General features: G+C 40.5%; 1 protein-coding gene across 2 annotated transcripts; it reads left to right on the forward strand.

The window, feature by feature from the left end:
• Window positions 1-524: 524 nt before the first annotated feature.
• On the forward strand, window positions 525-27,182 carry LOC140204845 (protein Tob2-like). 2 transcript variants are annotated; one of them, XM_072271713.1, is made up of 2 exons: window positions 525-671; window positions 20,512-27,182. In XM_072271713.1, exon 2 carries the CDS (start codon window positions 20,572-20,574, stop codon window positions 21,484-21,486), a length of 915 nt encoding a protein of 304 aa, XP_072127814.1. In that variant the 5' UTR covers window positions 525-671; window positions 20,512-20,571; the 3' UTR covers window positions 21,487-27,182. The 2 variants fall into 2 exon arrangements, with proteins under 2 accessions (XP_072127814.1, XP_072127815.1); XM_072271714.1 differs by lacking the exon at window positions 525-671 and adding an exon at window positions 875-1,019.

Raw genomic sequence — 27,182 nt, forward strand, 5'->3', positions numbered from 1 at the left:
CTGGGCAGCTTATTTCTATTCTAGTTTCCGATTAGAGTGTGTGCGATACTGTGAAGATGCAAAACATGATATGTAAATGCAAGTTACTTTGGATGTCCCAAGGATGTGGAAGGTGATATATAAATGCAAGGCTTTCTTGCTGACGTGATTGTGACGTCAGTTACGCGGTAACCGATTGGTCAATGCATCCTACCAATCAGAAGTAGTCATTTCTCAGGCAGCAACCAATCAGAGCCGAGTTGCTAGCACGCCGCTTTATTTTTAGTATCGAGAAGGACGGCAGCCGCGTCGCGCCCCTGACGTTCTGCGTACGCCTCCTTCCGACGTGAAAAAAATAAGACGGGAGAAAAACTTCACCATCCTGACAAAGAAAATTTGGAAAACGCAGGAAAAAATCGAAGCGGTGCGACGCTTGCGATATAACGAGACACGGGAGAGGAGTCCAATGAGGGGCTGAGTGGTAAACGACGCGCCGTGTGTTTTCCTTATATTGGGAAAGTAGATCCGGCGGGGCAGCTGACCGTGGGGATGTGAAGTGATATAAGTGCGCCGGGAGCTGGGGCTAAAGTTTGGGCAGCGGCAGCTCGGGCTGAGAGGCGGCGGCGGAACCGGACCTGCACCCGGACCCGGACCCGGACCGACCCGAGGCCAGCCCGCTCCCGGCACCACAAGTAAGCCTTCTCCACTTCCATACGTCAGCCTATCGAAAGCCCGTGTCTCTAATATTATAATACCTGAATTCAGCCCAAGTGGGGACACAGTCTCACTCCCTCCATTAATCTCTCTTTTAACCCCCCTCCTCTATTGTCAATTTCCAACTCCTCCACTTTAAATCACCTGCATCATTTCTGGCTTTTTCTTTACGTTTTATATAAAAAAGATAGGCTTTGTATTTTTTTTCAACGATTGAGGAGAAATTTCGAGCCTAAACTGTAGTTTTTCCCCTCTCTGCTTCAGCATAAAACTCCATTTTCCATCCATAGATTTCCATAATAACCAAATGGGTTCGGATTTCTGAGGTACGTTTGCATCTAATGTTTCAAGTTAAAGAAAATAGGCCGTGCTGTATAAAGATCTATCGATTTTTTTGTGTGTGAGGGTGTTTATGAAATAATGTACTTTTTTTTTCTTTTAAAGCCTGCAGACAGTCGGTTGTTGACGTGTTCAGTCACTAATTTCACTGCCAAGTCGAGATGTCGATATTTTTTTCAGATCGTGGATTAAAAAAAAGCCCTCATCGCTCTCGTGGATCGTGCGTTTTATTTACTAAAATAAAGGGAGTAGTGCTGAAGGTTGTAAATGTTGCATCTAATTGCTGGGATGTTTTTTTTCTTTAAATGATATGCTGCTAGTCCTGGAATAAGATCAGGTTTGGGGGGATTCGGAAGGTTAAAGTCCTTGGGCTGGAACCTCTTAAGTTGAGCCTTTTTTTCCCGTCTTAGTAACTGTACCTTTTTATATTATAGTAATAACCGTGGTGATCGATTGGTGAAAGTAAAAAATATATTCTCCACGGAGAGACGACCTGAGTATTTTGCCCCTTTCGGTCCGGTTTGGTTTTGGTGGAATTTGTGAAAAGAGGGGGATGGGCTCAGGGACATTTAATATTGAGCAAGAGAGGGAGGAGGGAGTTCGAGGGCGCCTGCGCTGCAGTCTTTCGGGTTGGGTAGTGCGCATGCTCGCCGCGCCTGGTGCACTCTGGGAACTGTAGTTCTGCTGTACTGGTGGCGCCAGCGCGGACGCAGTCAATGGAACTACAGATCCGATGTTGCAGCGCGAACGGGGGACCAGCCTTGCAGTGTTGTTCTAAGCCTTGAGGACTCCTTATTTGGCATGCTTGGCTATTTTGTATTTTTAAAGAGACGCCCAACACAGCTGGATTGCAAAATGTTTGTGATGACCAAAAAAAAAAGTGCTAGGAAAATTGGGTCAACCCTGAGACTGTCATTCGCATCGAATGTTTGCCGTATCATAATTTTCATGCAGAGACTTTGAGCTGCTCAAGTGCATATTTTTATTATTGGATAAAATAAATTGGTGATTGTTACTGTAGATCTGTCGAGTTTACCTCAAGGCGGAATCGTCATCAAACTGCAGATGTTAGATTTTTGTTATGGGAATAAGACTTGGCGTTTCGGATTTCAGAAACCCGAGCAGAATTCATTACATCCTTTTGACTTTTGCATATGGTGATAATAAAGTACTGCATATTTCTGCAATTATTCAGAAAATAAATTAGTCGTTGGCATTGTTATCGTTCTAAAGTCTGAACCTCCAGAGATCTAACCCAAACATATTTCTTTCCCTTTCTAACTGCAGAAATCTTGCCTCTTCTAATGTATTTTGGTGTTGATACCTTGGGATATTTGTCAGTACTAAAGAAAGTCCAATTTCAAATGGTCCTTTCCTGTCTCCTTATATTGTCGTAAGCAGCTGATCTTTGCATTGGACCACAAGCTAATTTTGAATATGCTTTGGCACATTTTAATTAACCTAACAAAAATGACTAATTATATCAACGGACTACTGGGATGGGCAGAATGAAAGTGTCAGACTAGATCTGAAGTGTGAAGAAAGGAGGAGGATCAACAATAGAAATTGAAGGATATGCTGGGGCAGAATCAGGAGATGAGCATCCATGACGGGCATTTTTTTATTCCCCTAAGGAACATGCCAACCATTAGCTTCATAAATTGCCAAATCAAAGGAATTATGCCTGTAATTTGGAGTATGGGATACAAGATTTTAAGAAAAGTCTTGAAGGCTATAGGAGGATATCTACTAGAATGGTTTTGGATTTGAGTAATATCATAACACATCTGTGCCTGTGTTTCTGTGATGGTGGATCATTCTTATTCATTTATCTATCACATGAACATCGAAACATTCAGTGAAGTGCAGTGTTTGTGTTTGCAAACATCACAATCTAAGGATGTGATGGCGCATCCTGCAAGTGTTGCCACACATTCCGACACCAACACAGATTGTCCACCATGTTCGCAGAACACGCAACAGACGATCAGCAAAACAAGTCCCTTCCCTTTTTCCTGTCCACCTGCGCGCGCACACTAACACCAATTCAAGCTATCTCTAGTTTCCAGTGGAATCACAGGCATTGGGCCTTCGACTAAGACGCATCCTTCTCATTGAATTTGGTTAACAGGAGTTTTATAACTTGAAAAATTTCCATTCTTGTTGAGGAGAAACGGTTTTCACTAACAGATTTAATCATCAGGGACACCAATATTGTAAAATATGCAAATAGGAGGAGCTTTTTAGTTTTAAATGTCACACTCTGAAATACAGTGCCAGAAAGGCGGGTGAAGATTTAGTCATACCTATTAAATACATATTATAAAGGGAAAAATGGTAGGGCAATGGAGAGCAAACAAGATGTCTCTTGCAGAGTCAGCACAGATACAGTGTCCTCCTGACTACATTTTTGGAGCTCTTTCTGGATGTCTTTTCCATATGTTGATCATGGTCATGGTGGGTGAAGAATTTTGAGTGGGACTGAATGATGTAATGAGAGCATTGTCCTTCACATTGTCAAGAATGTGAAACTTGCTTAAAACCAATGGATTGAAATTCGGTAAATTGTTCATTCTTCCACTGCTTGTATAACCTGCTCTGAAAGAAAGGAAAAGCCACAATTGGAGTAAAAATGCAACTTGGGGAAAGTTAAATGTTTTCCTTTCTTCTGACTTGTGTTAAAGGCCTGAAATGTTGTGACATGATACATTCAATGGTGTGTTTCAGTCTGCTAAGTAAGAGTAAGCTATTCTGTTTAAGCTTGCCAGAGTTTGCAGTACTTATAGTCTCCTTGATGCTGGTCATTTTTCATTGTTAGGAGCTGGTCTGAGGCTTGTTATTAAAGTATTTGACTTTGACTTGCAGAATATTACCCCCACCCCCTCCCCATGACAATTAGAGGGAATAATTACTAACTTGGCCTGAAACATTGACTATCTATTCATTTCCATAGATGCTGCGTGAATTCCTCTGTGTGTTGCTCTGGATTTCCAGCATCTGCAGACTTTTCTCATCTATATCTTACCATTTTGGTATTTAGTTCATCTTGGAGGCTTTTCAGTATGTAAAGTCAAGAGATTTTAATTCCACTTTCCTTCCCTTACCTAACTGTTTAGCTGCAATTTTTAAAGCATTTTATTAAACCCAAGTGCCTAGGCAGTAAATATTGGTAAGCTGATAGCAGAGGGCATTGCAGTAGAAACTGATCCTGCTCTTATCTGTTGTACATACGTGCACTTTTCAGCAGAAAGTGCTAGATGCTTATCAGGAGCAGAACTTTCTCCCTAACCTCGGCCATCAACAGTCCCCATTATTATCACTGATGAGATCAACTCTAAACAAAGGTGGAGATCAGTCCTGCCAATTGTTTAGTCTCGCTGCTGTACTGCAGCACTGACTGTTGCCTTCACCTTTATTCATTCTGCAGCCCTGGATTTTTCAGAGCAGGCTTGAGTTCCACAGCTTTGGTTTTGGAGATTTTGCCTTGAAAATCATCAGCTATCAACCTAGCTTGTCAGGAGTGTTGAGAAACGCCAGTGTTTTGGTGTAATATGTTACACCAGATGAAAGACTGTGTGCCGGTTCAAAACCTGCTTTCCCTGCTCTCCATAGTTGTTTAGTCTGTAGCACTGATACCAATTATTCAGCCCACCTGCTGCTTGTACTCCACCCACCTTCTCACCCTTCTATTTCTTAAAGACTATTTTGCTTTCCTCTTAAATATCTGTTAAGGTTCTCATTACTCCATCCAGTGACTGGTTCTGCATTCTAGTCAAGCTTTCTCCTGTGTGCATTGGTGGATTTACTATTTGTTTTTTACTTGTCCACCCAGTTTTGGATTCCCTTGCAGTCAAAACTTCATTACTGACATTTTGGTGGGCTATTTTCTCAGCCTGCTCACGATGGACAGGTTATGTTGTAGAGTATAGGTCAAATGATATTAGAATCAGAATCTGGTTTACTATCACTGGCATATGCCGTAAAATTTGGTAACTTAGCGGCAGCACTACGTTGCAATGCGTGATAAATATGGGGCACCATTGCTAGAGACTCGAGCAGCAATTGTGCTGTTCCATGAACCAGCTGGACCCTGTTCTGCAACTACTCGCCAGATCTCCATATCTATTAGGAGTTCTATTTTGAGCACTTGTGTCACATGTGTCCAATCTACTTGTGTAGCCGGTGTGGGGCAGGGATCTCAGACTGTTCTGACTGACATGTCCAGTCATGTGATTGTCAGTTAATGTTAAGAGAGCGAGAGATCTCAAACGTGGAAGCAAAGAAGTGTGTGAACTGCTTTTACTGATTGTTGTGTAGGGTCTTCAGGTTTAATGTGTGAAAGTAGAACAAAATTGGCAGTAAATTCTAGGTGGGGATGATTTTTCCAGTGTATACTTTTCACAGCAGGTGTAACTGTGTAATTAAAACAATATTATGTCAATCAAGTAACAAGAGTTCATTCATGAAACACTGTTTATATGAGGTGAAATTTTCCCAAAGCTTTGTGCTCATCTTTACAATTTTTTCACATCTGTACCTTTTAAAAGGAGCTTAAAAAAAAGCAAAGTTTGTTTTGAGGAAAAGTGATGTTAAGCTGAGGACTGAGAGATAAACATTGGTGAGGAAAAACAAGAAATTTCCTTTGGGAAACCAGGGTTCTGGTTCAAATAATTACTAAAGGGTGGGAAGATTGAAATTTATTAAGTATTTAAAACTAAATTGGTAATGTTGGCTTCCGTATTAGACCGTTTTCTCTTGGGATCAGCAGAGCATGTATGGATGTTGAGTTGGCAAATGTCAGCAAATTCAGTTGGGGGACATTACAGGCAAGGTTGTTTTTTATCCAACAACCCAATGTAAGCAGTCTTGATTTAGAAGTCATCAGAGTGCAATGAGAAGCAGGTCTTGTTTCCGCCTATTACTATGGAACCCTAAACTGTGAAGCACCGAAGGGAGGTTATTACTGCTGGCGTTTGTAAGAGCAAGCCTTTATTTCAATCCCTGGCTCTTTTCCATAGTGTTCTTGGAGGGGATGTAATGGGGGTGGGTAGGTGGTGAAATGCAATTTTTTTTCCTGTATACAATATTTTCAATTTCAACTCTCTGACTTTATGCCAATGGCTTTATTGACCATTTGGCAGTACTAATCAAAACCTTGTGTATCTGTTGCTAAGTCAGTGTGCTGAAGATAATTGTGTGTGTGCGCAGAGATTGACTACCTCTGCTCTAAAGCAGGGAGCAAAGCAGCATTTAACACTGTTATAACACAAAATAGCGTTTCACTTACTGACATTGTCTACTGGTGGAACCTTCATTCATGACATTGTAACTCCACTCGTGACTGTGGCGTCACAGCCAGAACACTGGCAGCCGGTGTCTGTTCGTATGCTAGCTGGCACAGAAAAGGTCTTAATGCAGAATAAAAGAGACCACTGAAATTGTAATTGCATGTTGTAAGCTGATAACTCGGTAATTGTGGTGTTTGAACAATGGGTATAAAGTGACCTAGCAGTGCTCTTATGATTATATATCTAAATCCCTTAGTCAGATTATGGCCCCTAATTCCAGCAGGTAACTCTTCTACGTATAAACAACCCAAATCCTTTAGAATCATTTCCTGTCATATTTTTAGTTAGCCTGTTATATTTCTGAATGCGTTTGCTTCTCGTGTCACAGTATTGTGTCCAGTCAGTAATCAGTTTGCTGTGGTGATAATCCCATTCGCTGATACAAAATGGTGTATTGACAATGCAGCAGTGGCTGTTCAATAGCCATATGGTTGCTAATCACCTGATCTCAACGGGCAAACATATTTTCATAGCCAAACTTGTGCTGTGATTTCTTTAAACATAATTCTGGATGGAGTTTGCCGTGAAAATGTTCTTAATTGTTCAATTTGCAATGTACCATAGCTCATCTTGGGTAACGTATTAACTGAGTATATTCAGTTTTTTGGGAAAGCCTCTCGCTGTAATTTTTCATAGTAGATCAATGAAATCAAATGATTTCAGAGTACATTGACAGAAGCTGTTTTGTTTTGCTCAACTATGTACATTTGGAATATTATAAATCTAAACATTGGCCTGTACATTTTATATGGATTTCTAGCATTTTTTACAAGCAAAATCCCAATCTGGAGGTGCATTATCTGAGAACAGGTTTTATTTCTTTAAAAAAAAATGCATTAATACTCTATATAATTATTTGAGTTTATTGTATTTCCTTGGTCTGTCTTTCTGAAAAGAATCAAACATTGCCTATAATTAGTGCATTAATTTTCTTTTGCAAGGCAGTTTTGCTTGATTCCTCCAATTTCTAAGTACTTTCAATACCTTATTCTGTGTCCATGCTAATGTGAGATAAGGCAGTGAGGGTAGGCTGTCCTTCAACCAGAGGTTTTCCTGCCCCAGCAATTACTTGATTGAATATTGGCAGTCCCCACTAGCTTTCCAGTAATAATAATTGGCAGGGGTGAGGGAAGTGGGTGGCATAGGTAACTGTCTGCATAAAGGGGCATGAATCCCAAATGCTTTGTTGCCTAGTTTAGAGACGTTGAGCTGCAGAAGAACGAGATGCATGGGGAAAAATATTAATTGTGCGCAATCCCTTTAATGAACACTGTTCATTAATTAAGTACAAACACTGGAATCCAAGGGAATAAAGCAAAATCTCAAAGGTGATCATCCTGGAGCCCTGTCCAAAATTTTCTTAGATTGATTAAAGATTAGTGTATTGAATGTCTGCCTTAATTCTGAGATCTCTGGTAATTCGTACTGCTCTGCCCCCAGTACTGCAAAAGGAGTTATGGTACTAGGACAGTGGGGGCTTGAATTTTGCAGGAGTAATGACCTGGTGAACTGAATAATTAGATCTATAGATAAGGTTTTAGATTGATAGGTTGGGTGGGGTTTGAGAGGAATGGTTCAATTGAGGGAGTATTTTAGACAAAGGGCAAAGGGAATAATGAGGGTACTAAAATGGGTTGTGATAGTGGAGTGTTAACAGGAGGTGATGTCTACAAACTTGAGTGCACCTGCAAATAAAGTCCGGGGGGGAATAGGGAAAAATCCAAGTTTAAAGTACATTTATTATCAAGTATGTATGCAGTATACAATCCTGAAATTCATCTTCCCACAGATGGTCATGAAACAAAGAACAACCATGGAACCAACCCATTCAAAGAAAAATATCAAATCTTCCTCCCCCCCCCCCCACGCAAAAATAATTGCACAAATTGGAGCAAAAAATCAAGCAAAATCACAGAATAAAAATCAAAAGGCATTTTTCAGTACAGTTCAGCTCGGTGTTCATTACCAGCAGGCCACCCCGATTCAAAAATTGCCCAAAAGTAGTAACAAAAAGGAGCAGCCGAAACTAGAACATGTAATAAACCGAAGAGTCCAAAAAAATACATTATAAGCTCAAAAATGCACACGGTTGTAACAAGTTAAATTAATTGATGGCACTAATGGAATCAAAAAACTGCTGTTACTGAAATGTGATGGCAAGGTGGCCAGCTTTGGGAGCTGATTATGTTGGTTTGCCTGACATTTCAAAATACATGAAGTAGTTGTATTCAGAAGCTAAGATCGGTTTTGTAGTGAGAAATGACTTTTCAAAATCAACATTTAGAATCAGTCAGTGGAGATGATGGGGGAGGGGTAATTGGTAGGAACAGTCTACAAGCATTAGTTATAATGTAAGGTGGAGTATGAGTTAAGGAAATTGGCAAAAATTGATCTAAGGATGAGGTCAGTTTTTTTGAGTTTTTATAAAATGTGACATAAACCATGGAATAGACTGTTAAATATGTTTGTGTATTAATGAATTTGTAATGAAGATCCTTGGGAAAGTATTTGTAGAATTTCACATTGTTTGGGAAGTGGCAGTTGGAAATTAATGCCTTAAAGGTAGTTTCTAAGGTTTGAAGACTGAAATGGCTGAAGTGGGTTGGACAACTAGATAAGGTGAGCTAATAGATGAAAAATGATAGACATTTTGGATTCTCGACAAGGATATTTCCTTGAGGAATAGAGGCAAAAAATGATCCATCTTCAGTTAACTAAAGTTAAAAGAAAAAGTATAATGAAAAAGGTCTGAAAAAGTGATCAAATCAAAAACAAGAGAAATGGATGGAGGATTAGCTAGCCAGCAAAATAAAAGCAGATTCTAATGTATGAAAGAGTAAATAGCTTGTGTAAATGTTGATCCCTGGGACGATGAGACTGCAGAATTAATAATAGGAAGCAAGGACACTGCAGAGACACATTTGGTACATTTCAGTAAAAAAAATCCACAGCAAGGTAGAGGGAAGTATTCAAACCAAAGTTACTATAGAAAAGAAGCAAAGAAACTAAAATAAGATTAATAGCTGACACGTTCTCTGGATCCAATGCAATGCACCCTAGCATTTGGAAAACAGGGCTACTAATGGGGATGCAATGTCAAGATCTTCCTTAACTTCATTCTTAAAAGGTCCCACATTAGAAATGACAGATGTCATGCCTCTCTGAGAAAGGAATCTAGAATATGAATTAATTATTGAGGGAGTAGTATCAAGATATTTTAAAAATCTTCATACAATCAAGCAGTGTTGATACGGTTTTATGAAAGGTGAATCAACTTTACAGCTTTGAGGATGAATCATGGGCACTTGAATGGATTTCACAAGATTATTGGGTAGGCTAATGGATCATGATGTTGGGGCTAATATATTCTGTGAGAAATTACATTGGGTAAACAAGTTATTTTTCAGATGACTAAATTATAATGAGTGGGATGTGGCTCGGGTGAAACCATTGTTATCAAGTTTGCTGACAGTGCAAAGATAAAAGGAGAAAACAAGTTGAAGCAGATTTGACCTACAAAGCTGTGTGGATACATATCTGGCCCTGAACACCTGACACTATCCAGTCTGCTGGGATGATAAGAAAGCAGAATATTGTATGGAACTCTGGAATGTTGATCAATGTGGCGTAAAGGGTAGTTCATAAAAGTAGGAAGGTTTCATTACAACTGAGTCCATATTGTGTCATGCATATAGATATTTCCTTGTTGGCATTAGGGGTAATTAAGACTTGTTCATTTGTTTGATTCTGGGGTTAAAGGGATTGTTTAGGACAGGTTGAGCTGGTTGGCCTGTGCTTGTTTGAACATTGGAAGAAATGGGTGAACTTCTATACATTAAGCAAGGTAAGTTCTAAAGGAGTATTCCCTTGAGGACTATTGAGGGGAAACTGGAAAGGTGGAAATGGGCTACATAATTTCAAAATAAAAATACAATTAAAATAGATCAGTTAAGAATCTTTGTTATTTTCTACCCCATGCAACTGAGTAGCTCAAGTCATTGAATGGCTTGAGATAAATTGCTTTGGTCTGGTGGATTTGTGAAGCTGAGGTCACCTGTTTGTATGTGGGACTTGGTTAGTTGTGCTGTTTTGGAGCGTGTTCTTGTGTAGAAGGTACATATATGGTGGCTGGTGGCAATTTAAGTACTGAGTTTGCTCATGGGGGGTGGTGGTCATTCAGATTATTGAAGATATTGCTGCCTAAGCTATTCATAGAATTTATATTTCTGTGAAAGAGGTAAGAATGTAGGTACATATATTTTCCAGATGAAATGTAATGTACGTTTAGACTAGCACAGCTCCAGGTTAAGTGGCATTAGACTGAGTGAGAATGAAATAGAGGAGCCATGGAGAAGTCATACAAAATGATTTTAAAGTATGCAAGTTCTTATTGAGGAACATAGTTTCATAAGTCTGATAAAATTATCTCTTGCCTCTTAGATCTCTACCCAACTACCCCCACCGTGCCACGTATCCGAACTCCTTAATTTGCCAAAATACCCCAAGGCATTTCACAGCAAAATTTGACATATAACTGCATAAGGAGATACTTGAGCTGATGATTAGAGGCCTAGGGCACAGCAGTAAAGCTTTGAAGAAAATCTTGAAGCTTAGTGGGTGAATACTATTTTCTGAGGCCAGATGGCTGGATCAGGCTGCAAGATGCTAAATTGGAGATGCACAAATTTGTGGGTTGTACTAGTGAAAATAATCTTAGAGATTGAGCTGGAAGCATTGTAAAAGCAAGGTAAATATTTAAGTTTGAAGTATTTACCATTTCAGGAGCTAGTGTAATTCAGTAAGCATAGGTGTCCATTTGCTGTGTCAGAGTGACGTACTGTAATCAGATTCTGAAAATGAGGACAGCATTTATCTAGTGAGAGAAGTGGTGTGGAAAGTGGAATTGTTTTCTACTCTCCCCACCCCCTTTTTTTCCTCAAACGCTTAGTCACCAGGACTAAAAGCCTTTTCTCCGGACCACACTACTCTTGTTGATGTCCGGGTGATGTACAGGCTGGGACATTCTAGGAATTGTGTATCATTTTCAGCACAGCGTCTGCAGAAAGCTATAAAGTGAATTTTGAAGAATTTGGGGCTTATTGGGGAAGTGGTGGGGGAGAATGTGTTGAAGTTGGCAGGTGGGCTTTAAAATTTTGGACTCTTGCAGCTATTGACAAGATTTTACTCTGCAAGTGAAGTACTTTTGTTACTGGTCTACCATTTGGATACTAGTGTTACAAATAGTGATTCCAGTTTACAGCAATGGCCTTTCTGTACCCTTTAGTCATATGTTCAATGTGTTTCTATCTGTGCGTTTTAAGCCTCAATTCTTTTGCAATTAAGCAAGATGTAATAGATCATCATGAGGTGAAAGATTACCCATTTTTCTTTCGGTTTTTATATCAATGATTTTGTCTTGTTGCAAAACATGAGCATTTCATCTGATGCTGCACTAGAATTGAAGAGTTAATCTGAAGCTGCACCTCTGCATTGCTTGTTAATGGGCTGTGAATTTGCACTTCCAAGTTTCTCAGCTGATCAACTTTCTATCTTTGTAAAAGCCGAAGTTGTTACAGGAAGAGAAAATAGCAGGTGATGTAATCTGGGTCACCCACATGCAGCTTTTGCAAATGCTTGGCAGAGTAATGAGAATAGTTTATTGTCAACCTTCTGACAGACACATGGAGAGAGAAAACGGGACAGGATGGCATTGCAGAAAAAGATACTTGAAACCCTCTGTACCCAAGCACAAGGAGTAGCCTTCACTGTCCTAAGGGAGAAATTTGACAGTAAATTGGAGCTCAGCAGGGTGCTGGATCTGCTTAATTCTGACAGGGCCAGTACTGTTCTTCAGTTGGAAGAAAATGTGGCTAAACCAAACCAACTAGTTTGACACACAAAATGCTGGAGGAACTCAGCAGGCCAGGCAGCATCTATGGAAAAGAGTACAGTCGACGTTTCAGGCCAAGACCCTTCATCAGGACTGGAGGAAAAAATGATGAAGAGTCAGAGTTAGAAGGTAGGGAGAGGGGAGGAAGAAACACAAGGTGAAACTGGGAGGGGGCGGGATGAAGAACTGGGAAGTTGATTGGTGAAAGAGATATAGGGCTGGAGACGGGGGAATCTGATAGAAGACAGAAGGTTATGGAAGAAAGAAAAGGCGGGCACCAGAAGGAGGTGATGGGCAGGTAAGGAGATGAGGTGAGAGGGAAAAGAGAATGGTAAAGGGGGGGTTGGGCATTACTGGAAGCTCAAGAAATAGATGTTCATGCCATCAGGCTACCAAGATGGAATATAAAGCTCCTCCAACCTGAGCGTGGCCTAATCACGACATTAGAGGAGGCCGTGGACTGACATGTCAGAATGGGAAGTGGAACTAAAATGGTTGGCCACTGGGAGATCCACTTTTTCTGGCGGACGGTGCATAGATCCTTGACAAAGTGGTCTCCCAATCTACATCAGGTCTCACCAATACACAGGATGCCACAGCAGGAGCACCAGATAGAGTACATGACCCCAACAGACTCTCAGGTGAAGTGTCACCTCACCTGGAAGGACTGTTTGCGGCTCTGATTGGTAGTGAGGGAGGTGGTGTAGGGGCAGGTGTAGCACTTGTTCAGTTTACAAGGATAAGTGCCAGGAGGGAGATTAGTGGGGAGGGACAGATGGAAAATTATGTACTGGACGTGGAGGCTGATGGGGTGGTAGGTGAGGACAAGACAAATCCTGTCCTTGGTGGGGTGAGGGCAGACGTGTGCAAAACAGAAGAGAAATTCTTCCCTCCACCTTGTAACTCTGAGTCATTTTTTTTTCTCCAGTCCTGCTGAAGGGTCTCGTCCCGAAATGTCATTTGTACTGTTTTCCATAGTAGTTGTTTGGCTTGCTGAGTTCCTCCAGCATCTTGCGTGTGTTGCTTGGATTTCCAGCATCTGCAGATTTTCTCTTGTTTGTGATCTAATTTGATTACTGATCGTACTCAAATGTCGATAGAATTTGTGTTGACATTGTTCTGCTGTTTCAACCCAGTCAGGTAGGGCTTCTACTCCTGATGAGCATCCTGTGAACCCTACTGGGAAACATATGTTAGTGACTGTTATGTATTGGGTTGGCCTATCCTGTTACTCCCTTACTATCCAGCTACCTTCTGTTACTTGCTGTGTTGGGCTTTGCATTTAGGATCTTCTGAGGGCTGTGCTAAGGATTCCAGGTTCTGATAAAGGAAATTCCAACTCAAGTCACCCCTTTCAAAAGGTGGAAATTAAGTAGTTAAATTTTCATTTTTGATCACAGTTCAGACAAACAACCATATTTGATTGTGTTGACCGTTGAGTCTCATTGCCACATTATGCACAATTTTGCCTTTAACAACCCAAAAAAAAACTGGTAGAATCGCAAACCAGTGGCTCAAAGTACGTATGCAGTACACAACCCTGAGATTCTGTCTTCCCACAGCCACTTTGTCAAATTGCCCAAGATAGCAACAAAAAAAGGAGCAACCAACCAGGAACCAGAAACATATCACAATGTGAACTACAGAGTCCAATCCAAAGATAGCCTTGATTAAACCTTGCTCAAGACCCAGGGCTCCAGCACCATTGAGAGGGAGATCATTCAGATGCAGGGAGGGACCTTCCTTTGGGAGCATCAAGCAAGATTAGGGCGGGGGGGGGTGAAGAGAAGAGACTGCCACATGCAGGCACCTTCCTCCAGTGGCAGTAGTGGTGTACAGGATGCTGTTGCTGCATCGATTTATTCTCAGAATTCATTTAGAGAGGTGATGGTGGAAATTACTTCAGTAAAATGTGTATCCTCCTTTGGGTTACACCAAAAGTGGCTTGTGATTTCTCAGTTTCAATTGATTTTGAGAAAATTGGCTTTTTGAAATGCTCAACCTGAATACTGAGGCAGCCCACTCTGTACTTAAATAATAATGATCACTGCCTAGAGTGACAGGCAGTGGGTTTTGTTGTTTTCATCCTGGCTATGCTGGGTAACTTCAACCTTCTGTTCTTGCTGGCACACTAATAAATATTCTATGAAATGCTCAATATGCAGTGAAGTGAAAACAGAAAATAGCAGAAATGCTCAGTGGGTCGGGTTTCACCAGTGGAAGGAGAGAAATTCGTTAATGTATAACAAACGGATAGAACACTATCTGTAGAAGTAAACGGATGGTTGACATTTTGGGTTTTAAAATAGTTCGAATAGTTTGCACAGTTCAAATTTGAGTTAAATTAGCATTATGCTGGGATATTGCTGAATTTTAGTTAACACTAATTAATTTAAATGCTAATAAAAGCAAAAATATTCAATGAAAGTGAAGCTGTAGAGCTTGGTTTAGATCATTTATTCCCAACCTGTGGTCCACAAACAAAATGTTAATGAATATTAGTGGTCCATGGCATTTTTTTAAAAAAGTTGGCAATCCCTGGTTTAGATACTCAAGGCATTTAAATATATCAAAGTATCTAAGATTTGAATTGTGAGAATGTTAGTAATGGTTAAAGTAAGGTGCAGTCTAATTGTATTGTTCTATAGGATGGTACATTGGAGTGGTGCACCATCTCACGGATACATAGTAAATGACTGCCACAGATGAACCTTCAAAGTTAATGGTGTTGTGTTCAAATTACATTCAACTTCTGAAAATACAGTGGATTCTGGTTAATTGGGACACTTTGGGATCTGTACATTTTGGCCCAATTAAGCAGCTGCCCCAATTAGCTGAAGTTTTATGGAAATAAGTTAAAAGGTATAAAGAACACATTACTGTTTATCTGAGTAACAAATTATGTTTTTAAATGAAATACAGAACAAATTGTAACACTGTGAAATCTGCTACTGTACTAAAAAGCTGTCTTAGTTCCTAATAGTTGTGGACAGGAATTTATTCAGTGTATGCTGTCTTATTCTTTTGATAGACTGTAAATGAACAAAATCAGTTCAAGAACCTAGTGCAGATCATGGACTGTGTGCAATGCTTTTGAGGATTATGTTCTCCAAATCTTCACTTTCATTGTAACTTTCACAGGCATCCCACCCTGCAAAAACTCATCTCAAGGAGGTAGCACCATCAATTTGCGGGAGACTCCTGGGAGAGGTGGGATGTCTGCAATAGAGTAGCTCCTTAGCAGCTAGCCAGCTAGTTTAAATAACGTTAGCTATGCTAATGAATGAATGGCACCTGTTAAACTCACCTCAACATGTCTTTTACAGTCTTAACCCACCATAGGCAATAGAAAAGTCACTGTTGCAAACAGTGCAGCGAGCAACACTGTCATTATTTTGACCCCTATTAGGCAGGGGTACACCTTAGCGTAGTCTGGGGTGACGTACGTTTTATATATTTTTTGGAACACTCTGCCATGGTGCACTCTCGCTCGCGCTCTCTCTATCCTGTGGTCGCTCGCGTGCTCTCAAGCGCTCTCGCTTTCTCTCTCGCTCGCGTGCTTTCGATTGCTTTCTCTCTTGCTCGCTCTCAAAAAAAATTGATTTCCGTGATATTGTATATAACTTGCGGGCATCAGGGAGCCACTATTAATATGCGGGAAACTCCCGGAACTTCTGGGAGAGGTGGGATGTCTGTATTCAAAATGATTGTCAGTACCTTCAAATTCTTTGTAGTTCCTAACTTGAAATAGTAAAATTGATTCATTTTCACTTCTGGTTGTTTCTGACCTTCCAAGCCTGAATGCTTGAAACCGTAGAGAGCAAAACAGTTCTGAATTGTCTTGCTGCTTATTTCTAGCCAACTCTGACAGAAATCACTGCTTTTTGAATATAAAGCATACACAACTGATGCTATTTGAAAACTGTTCCCTTTTAAGCACAGTGTAGTGCGCAAGACTGATGCTAGTTAGAAATTGTTCAGCAACAGTCTCCTGTCCCTATTAAGTGGCAGTGTCCCAAATAGATTAAGGGAATCTGGACTATTTTTCCTATTTAGTTTTTTTTTTCTTTAAAAGTTGTCCCAAATAAGCGTCGTCCCAGTTAACCAATGGGCCAGTTAACCAGAATCCACTGTACTTGCATTGACTCTGTATTCAAAGATATATTTAATGTCAGAGAAATGTATACAATATACATCCTGAAATGCTTTTTCTTCCCAACCATCTACGAAAACAGAGGAGCACCCCAAAGAATGAATGACAGTTAAATGTTAGAACCCCAAAGTGCCCCCCCAGCTCCTCTCCCTCCCGCGCGTAAGCGGCAGCAAGCAACAATCCCCCTCCCCCCACCGGCAAAAATAAAGTGCACCCGCTACTGGCACTCAGTGTGAGCAAAGCAATAGCAAAGACACAGACTTGCAGTTACCCCAAAGACTACGTTGTTCACCCGATAATTCGACGTGCTTCAGGCTCTCTCCCCTAATAAGGGAGAAAGAGGTGACTCCATTCCATTTGCCAACAAGCAGGAGAGATAACAAACAACTCACTGGTTTATGATATTAAAAGTCCGTTATGTCGCTTTTCTCAAGCTCTGTGCCTGGAGATCGCAAGGATCCTGGGCACATAGCAGATGTTCCAACTCCCCCAATGACACACGGATCTCCTGTGGCGACACCGACCCTCGATTCACCCATCTCCAGTTACTTGATCTTAGGCTTCTGAAACTGTGCCGAAATCTTAGGCCGAGTCTTTGGCATGCTGAATAGCGGCCGATTGTGGAACCCCTGCAGTGGGTCCCATTCCTGCAAAGATCCATAGTCAGCGTGTAACTCCAGGTCAGGGTCTTCAAAAGAACCCTGAAAAGGAAAAATAGAGATATTAAAGATGGAAATAGGACTGTTTTTGAAGGTGCAAACAAAGGAGTCGCTGTTGGGTGTCATAACTACTTAGCTCCACCTCTCCTACCTTGTAGAATTCTGCCAGTATATTTTTATTCCTGGTTCCTGAATCACCATTGTATAATCAGTTGCATTTTTATTGTTAGATAGTCATGACATGTGAAGTTGACAGGTCTTTCAGATTTGCTCTGTCCTTCACTGTCAATTTACAAACAAAAATACTGGCTCTGCTATTGTTTTATAGAGCACTTCATTCCATGCAATACGTAAAAACTGATTTTTAAAGTTCCTTTGTTGCGATTTGTCCACTATTTGTTGTAATGGTAGCTTGTTTTGTTGTGCTAATAACTTTGAGCTATTGAACTTTGTGCTGTCTTGTATTGCTGATGCTACAGGGCTCTACCTGAAGGACTCCTCCTTTGTCCAGTTCTATGATTTGCCGCTGGTTGCCTGGAATAGCCTTGGCTTTAGGGAAGTGTGTGCTTCTGTTTAGTGTCCATGGAGGCTGGTCTGTCATGCAGCAGTGACATCTCAAGCATATTAAAACATTTAGTAATGTTGCCATAAATTCACAGCTGACTGCTCCAATAAATGAGATATAAAAAGAGTCATTATTATCATGGATTTAAAATTTGAGCTGCTGGTCTGTTTCGTGTGTTCTTAAGGTGGCATTTACAATCCAAAACCCAACTCCACAGCAAGATTCCCTATTTTCTCTGTTTCCAAGTTCTAGTCATTGATTTCAAATGCTCTGTAACACAATCCAGTGTCCTGGGCAACCAGTCATTCCATGTTCTATTTTTTGAACACTGTCAGATGATTTGTTACCAGCTCTTTGTCTAGTACCAGGAACCTCTGATCAAAATCAACTGCAGTGCCTAGTTTCCTTGGTCTGACCTTTTATAAATAAATAAATTCTGATTTGGGGACTGATTGTATTTCTTGGCAAAGAAACAGTGTTTAATGGAATTGGGTGCTCCTGCTAAAGAACACACGTTAACTGGATGTATGTAGATGCAAGCAGATGAGGCAGAAGCTCTCCTCGTGATAGTGGTTATGTCGAACTCAGCCATTTGAGATACGAGCAGAATTAGGCCACCTGTCTCATTGAGTCTGCTCTGCCATTCAATCATGGCTGATCCTTTTTTTTTTTGCCTCCTCCTCAACCCTAGTTCCCAGCCTTCTCCCCGTAACTTTTGATGCCATGTCCAATCGAGAACCTATCAATCTCTGCCTTAAATACACCCAACGACCTGGCCTCCACAGCTGCATGTGGCAACAAATTCCACAAATTCACCACCCCTTGGCTAAAGAAATTTCTCCGCATCTCTATTTTGAAAGGGTGCCCCTCTATCCTGAGGCTGTGCCCTCTTGTCCTAGACTCTCCCGCCATGGGAAACATCCTTCTCCCATCTACTCTGTCTGGGCCACCCAATGGTGAATGGGGAAAGTGATGTAGCACCCACTGGCATCCAGTGACTGTCGGTAGATTTTACATGTAGTATGTCATTATCAAATTGGAGCTTGAGTTGTAATCCATGGGATGTTTATTTACTAATGTATGATGGTATACGTTTTTAAATGCCTCTGGACACATATTGCTTCCCTATAATCAAAGCACCCAGCTTTTTACACTTATTTGAGATATAGTGCAGAACAAGCCTTTCCAGCACATCAAGCCACGCCATGCTGCCTGGCAACCCACTTATTTAACCCTGGTCTAAACACAGGGCAGTGTACAATTAACCAGTTAACCTACTAACCAATATGTCTGGACTATCGGAGGAAACCAGAGCACCTGGAGGATACCCACAAGGTCACAGAAGAGCTCTGCTCTTTTCTGCAGGGAAGGGGGTTGGGGATTTGATGCTATTGTTGCTGTTTTTCTGTGAGGAGGTGGTGGGGATTTGATGCTATTGCTCTTTTTGTACCATTGGGGGAGGGCGGGAGAGGTTAATGCTTTTTCAACAACTCCCATGGTCTTCCTGTATTTCATGGCTATCTGAAGAAGGTGAACATCAGTAGTATTGTACATGCATACTTTGGCAAAATGAATCTTTGAACCTTGCAATGCCGGAATTGAACTCTGAGCTCTGACCTGAGGTGTGATAGCGTTGTGTTAACCACGTACTGTGGCGCCTTCTGTTAGGTTCTTCTGAAATTACGCCAAAGAGAGTGTAATTTCTTTTATTTCATTTTTCAGAGTGTGGGTGCTGGCAAGACCAGTGTTTATTGGCCATCCTTTTCCCTGAGCTTGTGACTGCTGCTTTAAGCTGCTGCAGAGGTACTCCCATGGTTTGTTTTGGTGGCCTATTCCAAAGCTGAAGGAATATTTGGGATAGTGTGGGATTTGGAAACTGCAAGTGGTAGCATTTCCGTGTACCTGTTGTCTTTCTTCCCAGTGGCAAAGGCCCTGGATTTGGGAGACATTGCCAGACAAGAAGCGAAGCCATGGTGTATTTTGTAGGTGTTGATCTTACCGCCTCGTAAGTAGACAGTGTTACAGGGATTGCTGAGGGTAATCTCACAAGTATGTATATTTGCACATTCTGAATTTTACTGGTTAGCAGTATAACTTGTATATTCAAATTGAGACTATGTCTAGAAAGAACACTTTGATATGTATAGAGAGGTGAAGTACTGGCAAGCCTACAAGCCTGTTACTGGGGAAACTGGGGATTAGTGTGGTGAAAATATTGTGCAGATTCAGAAATGGAATTCCATTACGGTACAGCACAGGAGTATAGCCTGCCAATTGTGACTGCCAGCTCTCTGCATGTTCTCTTCAATTACTCCCACTCCCCTGCCCTTTTACCAGAACCTTTTTTTTTTGTTGTTCAAGCTTTTAACCTATTTGGCAGTGGGTCCCAGATTATACCAGAAAAAATATATTTTTTAAATTCATTGTCTGAGGATCTTAAATCTGCCTTCTAATGGTACTTTGCTACTAGAATGAATTTAGTTTATTCCCGTCAAAACTTTTGAACACATAATTGCTGAAGTGAAGCTTTTCCTGTAGTATATTAGGGGATCGTCGATGGTTTTTAAATTCCTTTTATTTTGTCATTTTTAGGAAAGCAATGCATGGCTGCAGTGACAAAGCCAGGTTAACTTTGCTTCCTAGACTTCGTCACTTTTTGAGTAATTTAACAGCTAAAGTAGCTTAATTTATTTCTGACTACCCCTCAATGCAGATTATCTCTTCACTTTTGCTCCCTTTAGGTGTTATGACTGTAACTCGAAATAATGTTTGAATTTATGCCCCAATAATTGTTTTAAATGTATTTTATAGTTGCACTCAGAAAATGTATGTGTAAACTAACTTTTCCATTTCTCCTTTCTAAGGAATTGTTTGAAGATCTGAAGCTCTTTCTACACTGCCTTGCCCCAGTCACCATATCCAGCATGCATTTGGAGATCAAAGTGGCTTTAAATTTCATAATCTCCTATCTGTACAACAAATTACCACGGCGACGTGCAGACCTCTTCGGCGAGGAGCTGGAGCGGTTGCTGAAACAGAAATATGAGGGCCATTGGTACCTAGAAAAGCCCCTGAAAGGATCTGGGTACAGGTGTGTCCATATCGGAGAAACTGTGGACCCCATCATAGAGCAAGCTGCAAGGAGGAGTGGTTTAGATATAGAAGATATTCGGGCCAATGTTCCGCAAGAATTGAGCCTCTGGATTGATCCGTTTGAGGTGTCCTATCAGATTGGTGAGAAAGGGGCTGTGAAGGTCCTCTACATGGACGACAATGAGAGTGCAGAATTGGACAAGGAGATAAAGAGCAGCTTTAACCCAGAGGCCCAGGTCTTCACACCCATCACTGACCAGGGCAACTCTTTGTCTAATTCTCCGTCACCATCCTTTGGAAATTCAGTGAGCCCCACCTTCATCCCAAGGTCTACTCAGCCAATCACATTTACCACTGCAGCCTTTGCTGCCACCAAATTTGGGTCCACCAAGATGAAAACTGGAGGCCGCAGAATGGCTCGCTCTCCGACCAATGGCTTGATTAAGCAGAAAGGTTTGTCTACATCAATGCATTCGCTAGTCCTCAGTAGCAACCAGATTCCACCATCCTCTCTTTCTCCCAATGCCAAGGAGTTTGTGTACCCCGGTTCCCTGAGCTTGTACTTCGGGAATGAAAATCAGTCATCATCTGGTCCGGCGCCATTCCCTAATGCCTTTGAGGTGCCACCAATCTACAATAACAACAACCTGGGCGAGAAAGCCCCGTTTGTGGAAGGACTTGACTTCAACTTGAATACCATGCAGTATCCTAACCAGCCATTTCAGCCAGTTGTCTTGGCAAACTAAAATATTTAGTGAAGAACTCTTTCTATATGTAGAACTCAAAGAAGGCCAACACTAATATATCGTGTTGAAGAGCACTTTGGGAACAGTTTAAAGTTAAGCCTCCACTCCAACTTTAATCATCTCCCAAGTTTTCAAAATTTTCTTTGGATTCGTTCAAGTCGCATACTGCAATCCCTTGGTAGGTTGTAGGATTTTTCCAGAGTTAATGAAACTTTTTTTTTGTTGAAAATTCTATATTCCTCCCTTGGAGAAACATGGCACCAAAAGTCCATCTTAAAAGTGGAATACTGAAATATTAGAATACTCTAAATTTGAGTAAAATAAAGGTCACAATATATAACTGGTAGTGTTATCAGTTTTTCACAGCAGTTAGATTTGGGGCATTACCTCACACCTGTGCCAGTATCTATCTGTGTTTAATTTTGCACTGTAATTGTTATGTAGGAGCTGGATCGGGGTTGCTAGGAGAACACATTTCCCACTATTTTTTAAGAGTTGCTATAGTATTGTGGGATGAGAAGCCATTACTGGTGAATAAGTTTGGCAGGTTCGTAGTGAAGCAGAATTCTGCCAAAAAAAAACAAACATCTTGAAGCAGTGGGAGTGCCTGGTCTTATCCAGTCCATGCTGGCTGTCTGTGGAGTTACGGCATTCGTTCTGTTCGCTCTCGCTCCCCTCCTTAAAACTCAGCAAGTCTTGTCAACGAGAACACCTCACTCTGCACTGCAACAGAATCTGCCATCATGGTTAAAGGGCTTTGAAGGTCTTCATCCATGTTGATCTCCTAATTCAAACTACTACTGTATTGTGGCAACTAGCAAAAAAAAAAAACAATCCTGTGAAGCTGTGCATCATGCTCTAAGGACTTAATAACATTTGGTTGTACTAAGTAACAAGCTCTACATTGAAGATCTACAGTACCTTGCATCTTAGAGAGCCTCCTACTTTCCCAGATTGCTATGAAGTTGGTGAATGATCTCAGCAGCAGTTTGTGTGGTATCGGATGTGATGGATAGGCATTTGCATTCCAGTGTAAGATCCTTCTGTGATACCTTTATTGAATTCGAACCTTGGAGTTCCGGGATACGTCTGTTTTTTCAGTTGGGTTCTTTTGAGCCAAGCTCTTTTCTCCTCTTCCTGTAATGCGGCCATAGGCCTGCTATAAGTGACATCAAGTTTTTACTGATGGAAGGGATGCATCACACTTGGGATAGCCCATCTTCTGTCATGGGAGCTGCGCGATATTTACCTCTGATGCCAGACGTAGCTGAAATGATACTTGAGCTGATCGTATGTTGGGGTGGGGGGCTTTGAGTAACCGTGAACCCAGGCATTTAAAAGCGCATGAGGCCAATTATCTGTTAAACTCTGCTGCACATTGTGTCCTTGCGGTGGTCCAGCTGTTAGCTGTAGAGTAACATACCAGGTCCATGAATAGGCTGGTGGAATCTGATACAACAGGAAAGATGTAAGTGACTAAATTATAGTTGAAATAATATATGGCTATCATACCAGTCAGAACTTGGTAGTAAATGCTGTATCCTGTCAGTCACTGAGAAGGGTTATTATCTTTTGTCTTTCTTTGGTTTTCAGGTTCTTGACAGTGAAGTAATCAATCTGTAATGCCCAAATAACTCTGTATTTGAATAGATTTATGCTGTTGCCTATACAGCTCCGCTCTTCCTTTCCACTGTGTAGTGCAATGTGTTCTGAGGTTGACTCTTGCAGTAAGTGCTTCAGCTCTCTTTGCTGAACTGCTTTTAGTTAACAGAATCATTCTACTTGGCATGAGCTACAGTCAAATGATGCTCCAGCAACTTCATCTCAACAGAAAATTACCCTTTTATTGAACTTATCAATGCCACAGTCAGGATTTCATGAAGCCTGTTGTTAGCAGCTATACTGGAATGAGTAACCAGACCCATTGTAATTGTAAGTGGCAATACAGGTTGAAGACCTTGACACATCTAGTAATTTTGTATTAAAACTTGTTTGGAAGGAGTTGCAGTCATCTTAAAAGGGATTTGACAAAATAGTTTGAAGTTACTGTAAAACATGCTTGATCAGTTCACATTGAGTCACAAGGACATGTGCAGCAGTGTTTACTTTCCAATTACAAAAAAAGTCTTTAAGCATTATCCTCGGATAGGAGAGCAGTATTTAATTTGATGCATTTCCAACATGTCTTAGATGACCAGGCTGGTTATTTCAGTCTCAGAGATGAACAGGGGGTGTTGGTGATGTGATTATCAATTTGATAAATATTTTATCCTAATATTTCAGAGTTCCTTTTTATTGCAATAGTTGACCAAATTAAAAGGTTTGTTAGAACAGTTAATTAAATTTAGAATCGTAGAAAAAAAAGAATAAAGTGGGGTTTGCATATCAAAGGAAGCACTTGTTATACATATTATGAATATGTGCAAGAGGACTTGTGCTGTTTATAACCCACAAGATTAGGACATCCTCTATTCACCCCGAAGGTATTCTTGACCTCATACTAGCTCTCTTCTGCTCCTTGCATTTTCCATCTTACCCACTGATCAAACTATTAAGCAGCTAATTCCAAGCCACCCCTGAAGAGAATTAATTTTAATTTATTCCAAAACCCTGCCTAGAATAACTAAGCTGGTGATTCAGCAGGAAAGGTGGGTGACCAAAGCTCTTTATTTGATTTTGGGATTTGCCAGATGTGAGTTGTTTGTACTGGTCTAATGTATTACTGGTACTGAAAGTTGGGATAGGGACCCAGGAGTTAGAGCTATGTTTGATCAATTTGGTTGTTTAAAAACCAATTCTTTTCTCTCACAAGCAAAGGAGGCAGAATGCATTTAGACCTCTTCCAACATTGCTCTGTAGCTTTCTGTTAGACAATGCGAGCATCTCCTCTGATTTATTCTCTGTTTTACTGTGGTAAAGGTGCAGGTTTCCTTTGTGTCCTACCCAAACAGTGCAGCCAAGTGGGAGAAAAAAAAGCTGGGTTCAGACTATCAGTTAATAAAGCTTACAATCTGCGCAACTACATGCTTCAGATAGGAACACTATCCTTCCAATATTTATAATATTTATGACACTCCCCCTAATATACTAAGTAGCTGATGACCTCTGAAGTTTGATAATGGTCTACTTGAACCGAGCACTAAGAGTTTCCTGAAAGTATCCCTGATAGATTTGATTGTTCAGCTTTTATCCTCCCCTGGATCATGTGCAATCACTGAGCTTTGGGCCCAGTGCAGCTATTTTGGGACAATGCTGGTGATCAGCACCAACGACTAACAGTATTCACAGTAAAAGTTGACCCAGATTAGAGGGTGAAACCTCATTATACCTTATGGGTTTTTTTCTGATTTTAAAGAGCAAGTCCTATGTTTGTACATGGTTCTGACATTAAAATGTTTCTGAATTACTGGATTAATGTTACGGCTCAGCCTCGTTAGTGCTGTGGCTTTAAACCTCTAAGAACACAATCTGAACACAACTAGTTAAAGAACCAAATATAATGATCAAGGGTAATATTAAGAAGTCCTAAAGGACCAGATGAGTACAGCTATCTGCTTTAGTATTTATCTTGAATTGTTGTGGGAGTCCTGAAGTTATTAGGCCTTAACCAATTAATGGAGTGTAAGTCCTGAGCTTGAGTAAGGAACTGAGGACTAGCCATACATTCAAATTGCAACTGCTGTATAATCTGCTTGGCTAGTGATTCAGCAAATCCAGATTATCATAACACTTTTGGCTGAGTCATTATTGTTCAGTGCACCTATACTGCAATTAAGCCCCACTGCCATCTCAACCTTGTCTAATCAGTAACCCAGAATCCAATATACAATGCTGGAACTATTGATTTTTTTTGAGCTATTGTGTGACTTGTGCTGTTATCCCAACATCCCACACACTGTACTAAGACTTGGACTGCTGAAACAGATGATTTGATCATTTTAGAGTTGAAGTTGGTGTACCCTGACTGATGTCCCGCTGCTCCCTGGCCCATGTCAAAATAGCATGCTGTTTGTTATTCTGAACTGTTTGGAATTAACATACATGCACCCCGAAAATGCAAATGCCACAACTGCCTATAATTTTCAACTAGTATTTCTGAAATTGAAAGTGGTCACCCAAATTGTACGTTTACAGACAAAGTTTGCATTTAAACACAATTGAAAATCTGCATTTTAAAGCTTTTCTCTGGCTTGCCAGGATTTAGTTGAGTTGCTTTTAATATATTTTTTTAAAAAAGAGCACGGCAGAAAATGTGCACTTTTGTGGTGTAGAAAGGAATATGGAGGAAATGGTGGTGGCTAAAAGATCATTGTAAATTTTGTTCTGTTCATGTTCTAGGGACACCTTTTCAAGCTTTTTGACTTAAAGTAAGAACAATGCCTACATTCCCTGCTTGTGTCCAGTGACCATTTAACATTCACTGTGTTCTTCCAAGGTTTGAAGATTAATATCCTGCTATTGGGAAAGTTTTTTTTCAAATTGCCAGTTGAGTATTGGTGAGAAAGTTTGAACAAAGGCTGAAAAAGGTACACTTTGCCTCTTGAATTATAATGGGAGAATATGCAGCCAACAATAAGGCAATGCAGAACAACAACTTTTGATCAACAGAAGGCAGAATTGACCTCTAATCTTGAGGCCAAAATAGCAACTTAACATCAATGAGTAGCCTTGGCTTTGACACCTGGCCCTCTTTCTTCACCCCAACCCTCATCCTCAAGACTTGTGACCTTAAAAGTCATTCAGCAGATATGTGGGCCTTCTAGTATTTGTTAATGAGGCAGTAAAAACTTGCCCAAGCAGAGGCTCATTTAGTGTCAGGGATCTGATCTTCCTGGCATGCAATGGATCAGTCTGTCTGCGCCAGACATTGGGATTGGTGCTTCTGGGGCAGCCTTGGTGACCATAACAAAGTTCTGCCTGTCAGCAAAAGGATGGAAACACAGTAAGAAATCTGTTTATGAGGTACAATTAGTCTCAGTTCCTGGATGATTTAATGGCATCCCTGTTTCATAAGCTTTTTAGATGTGCTGTTGAGGGTAAAGAAACTGGTCATTTTTTTGTTAAAATTATTGCCTTTTGAGGACTTTCTATTCCTTTTCTTCCTTCCCTGACCCTCCCCTCTCACCCCCACCCCAAGTGTTCTTCATTGAGGTGATGTGATGTATTATGCAGATGTTAGCCTTTCTTTACTTGAACATTAAAAAAAAACACTGCTTGGTTTTATTTTTTATTTTTAAAAAAATTGGCACTAACTGATCGGAATCTTAAGTTTCTTTGGTTTCCTTTGCTTGATAATTTACTATGTTTGTAAAGGTTAAGAGTATATATTTCTAATGTACATTATTGTAATTTCATTTCAGATTTCATATGCAACAAATTATTTTTTCAAAAAAAATTGAAAACAGATATTGACATTGTATGCTTCAGAAAAAGTAAAAACGATGGCAGGATTTTTTCAAATTATGTACATTTTACTTTTTTGAAAGGAATGGTTATTTTCTGTTAAGGAAAGCGGATGCAAATAATTCCTTTTATTGTAGACTGAAAAATATCCCAATTTTCTACTTTGGAACATTGTGCAATACTTGCTTGACGCTAAGATGTTTTTGCAGATTTGTTGTAGGTGAGGTCAGAGCTGTATAGTTTATAATGTTCCGGATCTTTTTTAAGTTTGTATTAAAAGCATGAAAATTGGA

This window comes from Mobula birostris, chromosome 11 (assembly GCF_030028105.1).
Source record: "Mobula birostris isolate sMobBir1 chromosome 11, sMobBir1.hap1, whole genome shotgun sequence".
In the NCBI taxonomy this organism is placed as follows: Eukaryota; Metazoa; Chordata; class Chondrichthyes; order Myliobatiformes; family Myliobatidae; genus Mobula; species Mobula birostris.